General features: G+C 44.4%; 1 protein-coding gene across 4 annotated transcripts in view; it reads left to right on the forward strand.

Moving 5' to 3' along the window:
- NHS (NHS actin remodeling regulator) overlaps positions 1 to 14,819 on the forward strand; it is a 334,723-nt gene that overhangs the window by 225,584 nt on the left and 94,320 nt on the right. For 2 of the 4 annotated variants that reach the window (XM_023634045.2, XM_070258238.1), the window contains exon 1: positions 13,007 to 13,160. The exons of the other annotated variants lie outside the window; for them this stretch is intronic. In XM_023634045.2, coding sequence (XP_023489813.1) covers positions 13,127 to 13,160 — 34 coding nt within the window. In that variant the 5' untranslated portion in view covers positions 13,007 to 13,126. Of the gene's footprint in view, positions 1 to 13,006; positions 13,161 to 14,819 lie in introns of those variants that run through there. 4 annotated transcript variants of the gene reach the window in all.

Consider the following 14,819-nt stretch of genomic DNA (forward strand, 5'->3'; position numbering starts at 1 on the left):
ATCTCACTGAGCACATCTGAATTCCTAAGACTCCAATGTAGATGTGAGAGGTACTATTCCACAGGCCTAACTTATCCCTCCTTTTGCTTCCCAAATTTCATTTATTGAGAGCAGGAGAGATTTCAAAGTCTTGGAGATATGAGGAGAGAATGTACCTTGGCTTTGAAATCATTGGCAGGTGGGGTCCAGTACACAATTATCCATCCCCACTCAAGGGCTCCCTAAATGCCAACATGTGCTTATGGGCCTTGGTATTTTGGCACACATTTCTGAGTGGCTTAAGAAATAAAATGGATCTGTCTGTTATGAAGACAGTCTACTAACTGTCTGTGGTAGTCCTGAAGCAATGTTACCTCCTCCAGCAAAGACAGGAGTCAGGGCCTCCAAACAAAATCATGTTCTGGAACCTCAGGAAGCTATCATCTCACTTTAGGATGGGACATGTGCACAGGCCTGGGTAGGCATCCGTCCCTGCCCAGGGGCAAGCCTAAGTTCATAGTCTCCAGGCTGTTGGGGTACACAGGGTGAACAAGCTGTAACCAGAGATGGGTTGTGATTCCACTCAGCAGCAGTGGTGGCCCAGGCAGCAGGGCCCAGAACAAGGATCCTGGCAGATGTAGGATATGATGGGTATTATAGTCCAGCTGGATATGCATTTAGGGCTCCAGATTCAGTGAAGGTCTGAGAGGCCTAGGAGTCTGGAACATTGGAGCTAGAGGCAAGATGCATGGGAGAGCTCCATATGAGTTCCGGTGCCAGGGCAGCGAGAGGCTTCTCAGTAGCCTCTTTTATGCCCCTCGCCAAGTGTTGTCGGCACTCCAGGCAGGAAGAAGGGGATTAGCATGAGGCAGAGGCACCCACTGCTCACCAATGTCTATGTTCTCCTCTTCTTCCTGGGCACACAATCAGACTACATTTCCCACCCGTCCTTGTGGTTAGTGAAGCCAGACCTGACGGTGAAGCCCAGGCTCTTTCCCCACCTTTCATGTACGTGTGTCTCTGTGTGTGTGTATGTGGCAGGGTGTAACTGAGGTGAGGCTAGGTGGTGTAGCTTACTCCTGATTAAGGTGGGGGCTAGGGTGCTGGGTCTCCTGAAAGGTCTTCACAATATCCCCCAGAGACCCGTGTGAATGACTGGATGCAGTCCTGACTGATGGGTAACTCAGGTATTAGAAGTGAGAATGATGGTAAAAAGTGATTTCTTGACTGGAGAATTGTCCCAGGGGCCTGCTAATAACATCACATTCATATCCCCTAGACAGCGGTGCCCTCGTCACAAATCCTGGCCTGTCAGTCTGTCTCCTCACCATCTCCCCCACAGGGCCCCTTGAGAACACAGCACACACACTGGCTCACTCCCACCTTCCAAGTTCTTCCTCCTCATGCCAACACTCCCTCCCTGCCCCTCTCCAACCACACCCTTGGCCATCACTGTCAGTGCAGTGAGCTGGGTCTCCATTGCATAAGAGCTCCAGTCACCTCTGGAATCATTGTCTACGTTATAGGCCTCAAACTCTAGTGCCTTCAGGGTCAGGCAGGCAGCTTACATGTGGGACAGAGCCTGTGTAGCATAATAAGGAGTCGTGGTGCCTGAGATGCTGTGTGCATTCTAAGTAAATAAAAGGCATTCAAAGTAAATTAAAAAATAAGTCATCGTGCTGTCCAAGCCAACAACCCACCCCAAATTGTCCACTCCCGAATTATATCTTCTACTGTTATTTATCTCTCAGGAGGACTGATGTAAAGGCAGAAACCAGAAACCATGTCTGAAAATTCCATTTATCCTCTCCTGTGCCTAGCAGAACATGGTATAAAAGTAATAATTAATATTTGATTTTTTAACCTTTTGAGCGATGTCCTACATACATACTAAAAAGTGCCCAAGTCATACAGATCACTGAATTATTAAAAAATGAACACACTCCTATACCCACCAGCCGGGTCAAGACCTAGAACATTATCAGCTCCCAGAATCCCCCACAGTCTCTTTTTCCTCCCCAAAGGCAAATCACTACCTTGATTTCTAATGCCATAGATTAGATTTGCCTGATTTTTAACTTTATAAAAATGAAATCATACAACATGTACTCTCTTGCGTCTGGCTCCTTTTACTCACTATAATATCTATAAGATTCACCCACGTCCTTGCATGGAGCAGTGGCTTGTTTGTTCTCGTTGCTGTGTAGTATTCCATGGTGTGAAAGCACTAGAACGTATCGATCCAATCTACTGATTATTGGCATTTGGTTGTTTCTAATTTTGGACTCTTACTAACAGCCCTGCAGCATGAGAGACAGCCCTCAGGCAGAACAACAGAGAGTCCCAGGTGTTTGAGGGGAGAAACTGTCCGCAGCAGCTGCAGGAGACCGCAGAGGTGGGCTGAGGAGCTGTGGGATGGACTATCAACAGCATCTGCTACCAAGCCCTTCTAGAACAGCAGCTCTCAAAGGTTTGGATCTCAGGACCCCTTTACACTCTTAAAAATTATTGAGGACCCCAAAGATCTTTAGTTCATATCAGTTATATCAATGTTTATCATATTAGGAATTAAAACTAACAAGTAGAAAATAGTTACTTGGTAATTTATTTCAAGATTAACAATAGTAAGTACATACTCTACATTATACACGTTACATGTTTATAAATAAAATATTTTGAGGGAAAACAACTATATTTTCCAAGACAAAAAATGTTAGAAGAGTGGCATTCTTTTACTTTTTTTTTTTTTTGTAAATCTCTTTAATAGCAGTCTGGCTTAAGAGAATCTGCTGGATTCTCATATCTGCCTCTGCATTCCAGCTGATATGGCATCACATGTCACTCAGGAGAGAATGAGAGCGAAAAAGGCAAGGAATGTCTTAGTATCATTATGATAATAGTTTTGACTTTGCAGATTCCCTGAAAGGATCTCAGGGACCCCCAGGGCTCCCCTGACCCAAACCGGAGAACCACTGTTCTAGAACACCCCAACCAGCTTTAGCATGGAAACCTCCAATGAACAGGCGCCCCCAAGTTGGCCCACTCAGTGGGGGGCTTGCTAACTTACTCCAAAACACCATGAGTTAATTCATTTCTTAGCTGATTAAAAACTCATATTTTCGGGGCTGGCCCCATGGCCGAGTGGTTAGGCTCGCACGCTCTGCTTCGGCGGCCCGGGGTTTCACCGGTTCAGATCCTGGGCACGGACATGGCACCACTCATCGAGCCATGTTGAGGAGGCATCCCACATGCCACAGCTAGAAGGACCCACAACTAAAAATATACAACTATGTACCAGGGGGCTTTGGGGAGAAAAAGGAAAAAAAACCTCATATTTTCTTCTCAACACTTTATAATCCTTACTTGTAAAACATCAATTTGAAATGTTTTGATTTTGTTCATTTGAAGCCAGCAATGCCCATTAGAAATATAATGTGGGGCATTTATGTAATTTAAAATTTTTAGTAGCCGCTTAAAAAATTAAACAGCAGCAGGTGAAATTAATTTTAATAATGCATTTTATTTAACCCAATATTTAGAAAATATCATCTTGGCATATGAAATCAGCAAAAATATAATCATATGAAAGTAAAATCATATAAAGTCAATATAAGATATTAATGACTTATTTTACATTCTTTTTTCATGTTGTCTTCAAAATTCAGTGTGTATTTTCATTTATAGCACATCTCAATTCAGATGCTAAATTTTCATCAGAAGTACTTGATCTGTATTTAGAATTCATAAAATTCCACAAAATTAGAAAAAGTAGATTCGCCTATTCAAGTTCTTCCAATAACTGAATGGAGCATCAGTATTCAAATTAATTAAAGTTAAATGAAATGAAAAATTCAGTTCCTCATTCACACATTTCAAGTGCTCAATAGCCACAAATGGCTAGTGGCTGCTGCGTTGGACCCAGCAAATCTAAACTTTATCCTCTGCTTTCCTTATCCATCCTATCCCTGAGTCCTTCAGTGCTTTGAAAGCTGATTAGGGCAAGTTAATCATCCTCATTCTTTTTCTAGAAAACTGGCCCCGCAGTGGGTTTTTTCATAGGCTGGTTAGGACATTTGACAGAGAGCTGGGAGTGGGAGAATCACTCTGCAGCCAGTCAGAAATGGCAGGTACCCTTTTGGCTCAGCTTCCAGGACTTTATCATTTAGTGTTTTCAGGTGCATAGAATAATCTCACATTGTTACTGATACAGCTATTAAATATACTGCTGCTCCCAGCCAGCCCTGGAATGGACCTCTCTCTGATTGGACATGGCAGGAACTTAAATGGGATGACACCATGAAGGACTTAGACCAGGCTACTGTGCTTATTGGGACCAAACACTGGAAAGTTTGCTAAATTCTTAGTGAACTCCTCGTCAGTGTCAGAAAGATAAGGCAGGTTTTCTTGCCTTTTGCCTTCCAGTCTTTGTTCATTGATATGCTTTCCAAAAGGTAAAGGGCAGCAACAGAATGAAACTCCAGGCCAAAAACACTCAGGGTAAAGATATAGCACTGAGGTTAGCATCTTATAACTCAAAGGCAGCAAAAGTAATTTAGCAAGTTTCAAAGGAGAGGGCCAGACAAAGTCTGTACAGCATTAAAAACTTTGTTCTGTTTGTGAATTGCATCATCTTCAAACCATTTCGAATTCAGGAGAATGAAAGCTACCCCATTTTTACACATTGAAGGATCTCTTACTTGAATTCCCCAAATAAAAAAAGACTACAATTCCAAATCTAACCATTTGGTCCCATTACTGCAAGTTTTGTAGCTGATCAAGTGTTTGATTCTTGTCATTGAGTGGGCAAATGAGAAAATGGGTTTTATCTCCTTCAAATGTTCTCCCTCCCTCAAGTTGACGGTTTAAGCTTTTCGCCAGTCCTATCATTCTATCATATCCATTCTCCTAATGTTGGACTCATTCAAGAATCCTGCATCTGAGTGCATAATGTCATTTCAAATAAATCTAAAAGGAACTGGAAAGCTTCTGGAATTTGCTTATCTGAGGTAGCCAAACTAAATAAACTTAATTCACATCCATCAGAACCTCAGTGAAGGCTAGCACCATTCTGGTGGAAATGATTTCATGCTAAATGACATGCAAAGACTGAGGTTTTCCTGGGCTCCTTATTGAATTGGATACCCTAACTTTTCTGTCTCCAGGTCCAAAGTGCAGAGTGTCAGAGAAGCCATGACCACACAATGCTGGCTAGCACAAAATGCCTTTCAATTAATACACTGAACTCTTAGAGTCAGGAATTACGTAACTAAGACAGTAATTGTGCCACCATCTTGAATACTTTCGAATTTGGGGAAGCCAAGCCTTTTCTTCAGCACTCACCCTAAAGGAGACAGAGTCATCAAAAGATGGGGATATAAAGGTTAAATCAGAGTGTTAGAAATATTAGGAACCTTAAAGAATACCTAATGTTGTCTCTCTGTCCTTGAATGGTCTTGCTCTTAAGACCATTTTAATGATCTTTCCTCTTTCTGGGTAAAATGTAGTTTTACTTTACTAGAATCCTCAAGAAATCTTAAGTGAAGTGTTAGCTAGTTCTAGAACTATAGAAAACCCAATAGTTTCTTCTCCCCTTCCATGCCCAAATTCTCTTCCACCTGCTGACTGATCCCTCTAGTTCCATCATTCTAGGTTTATCCCTTTAGCATTAGACCTGTAATTGCTATTAAAATGCAAATACGGTAGGAAAGGCTGACACTTAAACCATTATCAGGTGTTTTCACTTTGGTGCTAGGAAGGGTCAAAGTAAGGTGTGGTTCCTTTTATATCAGGAAGGCGAGGGAGTTGGAGAGGGGAAGAGGGAGTGCCAGCCTGGAGGGCGAAAAGCCCCCAAATGGGAACTTGGGGGCCCTACTTCTGGCTCAACAGATTCTGGCTCCTTCTTCCAAAACATCTGCATTTGTATGAATTCATCTTTGGACTCCCTGTGATGATTCAGGTAAGTGGCAATTGTTCTTGCCAAAACCGGAGCCCTTGCCAAGTGGAAAGTTCTGGTACTGAGGGGCAGTTCAGGCCTAGGGTGAGGGTTCTCAGCCTTGCTAGACGGGTATGTTAGTGCCTTTCCCATCCCAGTTTGTAGAAATAGCTGTGGGGAGCCACCTAGGGTGGAAAGGTTAAGGTCTTGTTTTCAATTTTACTATGAATAGGAACCTCTTATCCAGGATCAAGGGAGAGCATTGCATAAGAGGGTATATGTAGCCATCCATGCATGCACATGCATGCACACACCCGTGGACTTACACTCACACACACACATGCATCTCCATCTGCACATGAAGGTTCCTCCTGAAACACTCAGCAAAGCAAGTGACAGGTGTTTCCTGTGGGTAGCTGGGATTTCAATCCTCATCTTGACTCACTGTTGACTTGTGATTGGGATGTGAGTAATGGAAGATGGTGAGTCTGTGCTTTCTGAGGCAGGATAATGAGTTCCCTAACCTCTATCACTGGGGTAACTCAGCACAGTGGTTAGGAGCCCAGGCTATACCAGTTAGCATTTCCAATGCCCTGGGCAAGTTATTTATCTTCTCTTCACCTCAGTTTTCTGATCCATAAAATGGAAGTAACACTAGTATCTACCTTATAGAATTGTTGTGAGAATTAATTGAAAAGGTACATACAAAGCATTTAAAACAATGCCTGACATATAGTAGGTGCTTAATAAAGACCTGCTGAATGAATATAAAATTAATTTTATCATTATTTATTATATTATTACCATGAGGAAACTTCCATTACATGGTGGCTTCAGATTTAGTGGGAAGAGTGAGGAGAATCTTATTAAGAATCACAACTTCTGTTCTTATGGTAGGGCCAGATTGCCACGCAGACGCATCTGCAGATATTTCTCAGTGTATGAAGAAAAAGGAAAAACAACAACTAAATGTCTCAAAACAGAACAAATGGTGAAATCTGGGGTGAGGCGGAGAGGGGGATTGACATCTTACAATTAAATAAAGGCATTGCCACAGAGCAGCTTCTGGAAAAAGTTGAGCCAGGCCTGGATTTTTAATTTTTCTAGCTCCATGCTTTGACTGGTTGGAAGTATTGAGCTTCCTTTCAGATTTGAATGAACCACAAAAGGAAAACATATTGTTCCCTTTTTTCAGCACTCCTCACTCCTTGCTCCCTTCTTTACTTCCTTTCCTGAGTCTCTGCTCCAATATAAGAAATCAAAATGGTGGCACTTCCTTGATGAGAGCAGAGAGTGAGTAGCTGTGGGGCTTTATAGGAGGATGGAGTGCTACATAAACTCTACTTGGCTGATCTCATGATGAAAAGCAACTGACATGGAGAACTGGAGTATGCTTTATCATTGATGCTCCCCATTTCTTGACCATGTGGTAAGGACTGCTTCAAAAGACCCTGGCATTAAGCCTGCTGGGGGTGGGACAGCTGTGGGGCAAGGCAGCTCCAGCCAGGGCCTGCTGGGCCTTTAATCTTTCCACACATGTTCACATATGTACAGGAATCCAGCAGATGGGCAGCAAGCAAGCTTGGGTAGCAATCCACTGACAAGGAGCAGTATCTCTGAATAAATCTCAGTGGCCTGGGTTGCAGATTTCGCTCTAGGGGATGGGAACTTCAACAAGGAGAAAAGGCGTTCACCCAACTTTTTCCTGAAATGCCAGAGGAATAAAACAGGTCAGCAGTGAATACGAAATTAGCTTTTGGCCAGTCTCCAAAGTGATTTGACCTATTTAGGAGTCATTGAGAATAAGCCAAAGGAAGTTCAGTGGCCTGCATCTTGATTTGTCAAGGGAGAAGAGCGAGGGTAAGGACCGCCAGACAGCCGGGTTCCCTGAGTCACTTGTTATGGAGCATATGAATGAATATGGCTGGAATTCATGAGAAGGGTTCTGGGACATTGACTTTGGGCCAACTCCTGGCACAACTTAGCGTGCTAATGTTAACCCCAGCAGATATGTTGATAATCTGGTGTGCCAGCTCAGTGGCCCTGGTCACTGAAAGGACCATATCAGATTCTGAAAGCCTTCCCACAGGTTAAATGATTCTCCAAGACCCTTCTGTAAAAGGTAAACTCAGGCCAGGTCAGCAAAGGGAGTATAGACATTAGGGCTTCAGTGGAGAGCAAAACCACAAAAATACTGAGGCCAGCTCCACTACAGCCTAGCAGGTCAGAGTTGGTAGTGGATGCAGTTGATGCCCTGCCTATATCTCCTTTACCAGCTGGTGCACTCCTCCTCCAGCTACTGTGAGTGTGGGCTGCTAAAGGCTACAGCTGCCCCCTCCCCAGAGAATTGCTGTTTCCAACCCTCTTGCCTCAAGGTGAGACCAGCTCTGTGGTGCAATTTGTACTCCAGAGCTTCCTGCGGGATCAGGCTGAAGCAAATCTCCAGCTGAGGCCACATCCTTGCTTACTCCCTTCCCTTCCTGCATCCTGCTTCCTTCATGCCCCTTCTAGTGAAAGCACTAGAGGCAGCTCTAAAAACACAGATTCCCAGGCCCTACATCCAGAGATTTTGATTCAGTGGGTCTAGGGTGGGGCCTGAGATTCTGCAGTTTTCCTTAGTGGATCCTTGGGAATTTTAACTCAGCCAATCCTTTGACCAATGGGAACCACTCATTCTAATTCATTGTCTTTCCTTCCTTTCTTAGGTCTTTTAGGAAACATTTATTGATCAAGTTCAGGAACAAACCACACAATCTGTCAAAGACACTAAGAAACAGAGATTTAAATAAAAGCATCCAGTGTTCTTGGCAAATCTCTTGAAGTCCAGCATACCATGCTGACTCTCCGAACTTTTTAAGTAAATTGTATCTTTACATGTTTTTGTCTGTGTCCTGAAATGTAAAGGTCTGTCTGGTTGGGAAAAGGGAGACTCTTTTGAGGCACTGAATTGCCATGGAGCTTTCCAAAAAAGGGATATTTGACCAAACTTAGGATTTAATTAATGCTTCCCAGTCTCCATGCTCAGAAGTGTTAACCTACTTAACCCCCCTTTTACTAACAGGCCGCGATTTTCAATATTATTGGTTGTGTGGATGTTTTGGTGATGAAATTCGAAGAGAAATATTTTGCTCTATTATCAGGGACCCTGTGATAGGAAGACTTATGAATAGGTTCTCATGAAAGACGTGATCCTAAGAAATTTAAAGCAAATTGATTAAATAACTGAATGAAGATGGTTCAGCGTAATGCAGAATAAGGGAGTATTCTAGATTTTGTAATGATAATGATGATAACAGTGATAAGAATAGCAACAAAACATGATTGCTCAGATTTTTTGAGTGCTTACTATGTTTAAGGATCGGCGCTAATTACTTGGTCTGCATTATCTTATTGAATCCTCCCAACAACTCTTTGAGGTAAATATATCCGTTGGGGATTAGCAAAGGCTTCCAAAAGATGACATTTTCTTTCTTTCTTATGTAAAAGTAGTCCAGGGTTGGTATGGAGACTCAGCAGTAATGAGGGACCAAGCTTCCTTCCAGCTCCAGATTCCACCATTATTAGATTGTGGCCCACATCTTCGTGGTCCAAGATAACTACTGGAGCTCTACTCATCACATCATTGGCCCAAGCAGGAGGATAAAAGAAGGAGCATGATGCTTGTCCCCTAAAGAGACTTTCTAGAAATCCACCACAATTGCTTTTATCCCATTGGCCAGATAGCAGCCCCTAGCTACAAGGGGGGCCTGAACAGGTAGCCTCTTGGTTGTATGGCAATGGACCCTGTTTAAAAAATTGAGATTTTGTCAATTTGAAGGAGAAGGCAAACATGGAAGGTTTGGTTGGAAATTAACAACCATAGTAGGTAATATTCTTATCACCATTTTGCAGATAAGAAAAACGAGGCACTGAGAGACTGAGTGACTTAGCCATGTTCACACAACCTACAGGTGGCAGAGCCACGGTAGGACCCAGGTCTCTCTGACCTGAGCTTCCCTCTCTTGATTACTATTCCCTCCTGCCCATTTTTGCTATGTTGTACAACAGTTATGTTTCCTTAGAGATGCATTTGTTCATTTCCTGTTTTCTTCCTGGTGTGCCTTTTACCCTCTTCTTTGCGTAAATCCCAGCCATGCTTCAAAGCTCAGCTCTGATGTCCCAGAAAGCCCTTCCCTGCAGCCCAGCTGCTTTCTTCATCCAGCAAATGTTTATTGAGCACCTATGATGTGCCAGGCACTGTTCTAGGCACTTGGGCTTCATCAGTGATAAAAACAAAGACTCCTGCTAGCTTAATAGGTATGTGATCTTGGTCATGTTCCTTAAGCTTTCTGAGCCTCAATTTCCTCATCTGTAAAATGGGAATAATAAAACTTACTGCACAGGGTTATTATAAGGACTAAATCAGATACTATATGGCAAGTGCAGTCACTGGCGCATCATTAAATTTTGAAAATTGGTACCTATCATTATTATTACATTGTTGTTGTTGTTGTTGTTATGAACTTGTCTATCTTCTCCAATAGGCTATAAATTTCTCATGGGCAGGAATAGTACCCAAGGCATTCTGGTATCACCCAAACATCTAACCAAAGTGGGGGCTTAGTAAATGTTTGGTGAGTGGATAAAAAGGGTCTCAGCGTAGAGAGGACTTCCTGCTTTCTTTCGCTGCTAGATTTAGGAAACAGTGAGAAAGAGACTAAGCCCCACAGGAACTTTTTTTTGCCTAATTTAAGCTGTGAGCTGTGGTGGGTGGTGTGCTAAAGAAAAACAAGACTGAATAATAATCTACTCCTCATACTCTCCTGGAAGGCTGCAGAAAGAAAATATATTCTTTTCCTTTTAGGGTTTCTTGTTTTCACCTTCTCTGATAGACTGAGTGTGCCAGTAAGTCCCGCTGACCTCTTTTTTGTGTTTTTACTGTCTCCTAATTCTCTTCTCCATACTTCTCTATTCTTCGCCTTAGTCTCTGCCCTCTATGAGAATAGTGTTGCTGGCCTAGTATCCACAGAAGAAACTTCTGGAAGTCAAGAGGCATTGTGCATCTGGGGTCCAGAGCTGTTGCATTCTAGTCCCAGAGACAGCATCCCACAAAGATCTAACCCGTGGTTGCATCAAAACTGCGTGTCAGGTTTTCTGACCACCGAACTCTCTCCATTTTGTCTTCTCAGCACAGCCTTCCCCTTGGCCCTTCTGCAAAGGTGAAAGGCAAGTTCACAGGATGCGAGACCTTCTTTCTTCCCTGACATCTGGTTTGATTCTGGGCAGCTAAATAGTGGCTTTGCCATGAACAACAAAAGCTAATTCACTGTGGTTTTTAAACACCAAGTGCAAATATTTTTCCTTTTCAGCTTGGGGTCACTGGAAGGGAAAAAACAGGGCTGAGAAGGAGATTAACCTTTTAAAAACTATTATGACTTCCCATAGAAAATAAAACAATGGCATCATTTCCTTCCATTCGTGAGAGTCTTTTTCTGAGTGATTGTTGTTTGAGGCAAGAATGGGTATCTGAAGATTTTTAAATACTGTTTTAGCTTGGTTTTCTACTCAAAAGCCCACCATGATTGCTTTTAAGAGCCCACACAGATCCCAAGGAAGCCCAGAGCCATCCTCTTTGCTTTCTCTCTCCTCTGTCTTCATCCCTGGTTGACTTTCCCTCCACCTTCTCTCTAGCCCTTTGGTTTCTTCCCTCCAGTAAGGCCCTGACACTCTGCTAATGAGAGGGAAATGCAGGCAGAAGCACTGCAATTCGCAGTATTTTAAGCAATGGCTGTGCCATCCGCTGATCCCACTAACAGATGCCTGGAAGGTTGAAGATTCTGTGTGGGTCACTTCTCTGAGGTCCCAGCCAAACGTTCTGTTGATTTGGGCTGTCTTAATGCCTCCCAGAATCTCGGAACCATTCCGTTCCTCTTCAGAAATGAAGTCACCCATTCTGGCTCTTGCTCCACACGATTAAGGAACAGATGCATCCAATGCAGAGAGCTGACACCGTCAGCAGAAACCTGGCAACTATCTGAGGAGAAAGCAAGTCCATCTACCTCACTATTAGTTATTTCAGTGTTCTCTCGGGACTGCAAAACAAAATCTGTTCTCTGACTTTCCATTAGTTTCTCTTCTTTCCTTCTCTCCATCCTTCCAGCTTTTGCACTTGGATTCAATCGTTGGGTTCATGTGGGAGGTGAAGCGTGTGCCATGATGACATAAAGGCTATTAACGCTCAAGCTATGGAAGTCCCTACAATCTCCCTTTCTTGCCAAGAGGATGACTTGAACAGGCTCCAGGATGGTTGATGTTTATGAAGGGGCTTGAGGATCCTTGCCATGTACTATTACTGTTGTTATTGGCATTGCAGGAGTCTAACATGTTGATACAGGTGGTGTGTGGTTGCTGGTGGGAGGGGATCAGAAATTGATTTGCAACCTGCAAAGAGCCAACTCTAATTGTATCCCGCCCCCATCCTTTCAGTGTGTTTGCAAATATTTGCAGACCTGTTGAACAGCTTACCCTCACACTAGCCTAAAATTTCACAGCCAAGTAAACCAGCCCCAGCCTGGTGACAAGAATGGGTGGCAACGTGGGGCAGCTGTGGGGTGATGGAATGGGACGTATTCCTTGTCACAACTGGACAGTTGGCATAGGGGCTGGGCTGCTGTGGCTCCCTAGGTTTTAGTATTTGTCCAGCTTCCTGTCTCTGGCAGTGTGCTAAGGGTTTCCATAGCCACGTGGCACTTGGCAGAGCTTCTCAAACTGATGCGACCTGAGAGTCTGCATTTCTAACAAGCTCCCAGGTGATGCCATGCTACTGACCACCTGGCCTATTGCACTTGAAGCAGTGAGGCTGTAAAAAGTACCACTGCATTCTAAAGTCCTCCAGGGCTGGAAAAAGAAAGTGCTAAGCCCCTCCTCTGGAGACAGGGTGTGTCAGAGGCTGCCCTGGAGTCCTGATTTGCCATTCAAGTGAACCCTGGAGGGATTAGCAGCTGGCCCAGCACTTGGGTGAGACCATCTCCCCCTCCAGGGGGGAGTCCTGGAGGCAGCGCAGATGTTGTGTGAAAATCTGCCACCGTCCTTGCCGAAGGTTGCCCTCTCTCGCCCTCCCACCCCCCTGCTCTGCCTGCCGACTTAAGCAGATCAGCTTTCGGCTCTCTGGGACTCCGAGAGGGCTTTGGATAAAAGAAAAGGCCCGTCCTTAAGAAGCAGAGCTGGAATCCAAGCATGCCTCTCGCCTGCTGCATGCCCAAGAATGCAGGTATTTGGGGGTTGCAGCATTTCCCGGCAGGACAAAGAAGGAGGTGGGTTGGGGGAGGCCAGGCCTAATGGAGAGGGGCTTGCACTGCAGCCGCTTCCTATTCTGGGACAAATGAGAAGTATATTTTCTGAAGAACGTGAGCCCTTTCACAGGAACAGACATGAGGAAGAGAGGCCGTGTCTGACCCTCAGGGCTGACCTTGATATTTGTGGGCAGCGGCTTCTAAGCTTTGAGGACTTTGACTTTTCCATTTTGGCTGGAAAAGTTTTCAACTTTGTGCTCCTTCTGAGGTGCTGGACCACTTGAGACAGAGAAGGCAAGCCTTTCTCCCTCCTCCTCTGCTCTGATATTTGCATGTCTTCCAAGAGGGCCCAGAGGGTAGTCCAGGTGGGGGTTTCAGGGCAGGAGTCTCGGGCTCTAGTCTGGGGATACTGGAGAGAGGCCACTGTAGGCTCAGGCCTGCATCCTGCACTGGCTGGCACTGGGCCTGCTTGTCCCTTTCTTCTCCTTTGGCACCCCGCCCCCTCCTGTCTTCCTGGAATTCCTCAGTATCCCACCCTCATCCAGAGATTATACAGAAAGATTTATGTATCTCCCTATGGCCCCAAAACAGCCCTGAACTGGGAGTCCCCAGACCCAAGTTTCCAATTTCTAGTTTCTGTTTAAGGCCATTTAAGATTTCAGGGGGCCTGTCATGACTTCTTTAGTCCTCTAAACCCTCCTTCACAATATTTCTTTATCAGGGAAAGTTAGCCACACGACTGAGCCCTGTTTGAAAAGTGTTGAACTATTTGCAATATTCGTCCTGCATTAGGGTTAGTCCTTCCGTTTTAACTCAGGCTCCTGATGTCAGGGACAGTGCCTTTCTTATATTTCTCCTATAGACTCTACGCCTCTCCCCCAGTCATGCTGAGCAAGCAGAGGGTAGGCAGTGTGATTGTTGAAGCCTCCGCTCTCCTTGCCTCAGCTAAACCACCTTATCGCGCATTTGCCTCCACTGTCTCTGTGGAAACTGATGTATAGCGTGGCCATGCTCCAAGGGCCATGCATTGGCCTAGCCATTACCAATGCGGTTGTATGCAGCCCTCTTCGATTCAAGCGTTGTTCGGCCCTGCCATCTGAGAACAAACACTCCCTCCTCTGAGTTGCTTTTCCAGGTGTGGTGATGGGAAGGCACTGGTTTGTGCCTGCTTTGTTAAGTAAGATCCCTTAGGAGGGGAAGGGAACATGCCTGTGAACCAGGAAGCTTCTGGTGGGTGCCACTGAACTTCTGTTAGTTTCTTCAGGGTATTGCAGTCTCTGAATTTGGGGGTGGAGAAGTTGTTCAAAGCCAAATCCCTAATATCATATATGCTTTTATGATGAATAACCATTATTTGATGTGCAGGCCACACTTCAGACCAATTAAATTAGAATCTCTGGGGATGGACTCAGACATCAGTGCATTATTTTAAAAGCTCCCTGGGTAGATTCCAATGTGTAGCCAGGGTTAAGAATCACTGACTTAGGTAAGAAGTAAGGACTCCACTCCCACTCTAACCCCCAATTTCTCTCAGGGAACTGAGTGAGACAATTAAGGACCTAAGTTCACATATTTTCATAAGGATCAGTGGATTCAGGGAAGAGTGTCCAACTGCCAGGTAGTATTCATCAGGCCTG

This window comes from Equus caballus, chromosome X, assembly GCF_041296265.1.
Source record: "Equus caballus isolate H_3958 breed thoroughbred chromosome X, TB-T2T, whole genome shotgun sequence".
Taxonomy (NCBI): domain Eukaryota; kingdom Metazoa; phylum Chordata; class Mammalia; order Perissodactyla; family Equidae; genus Equus; species Equus caballus.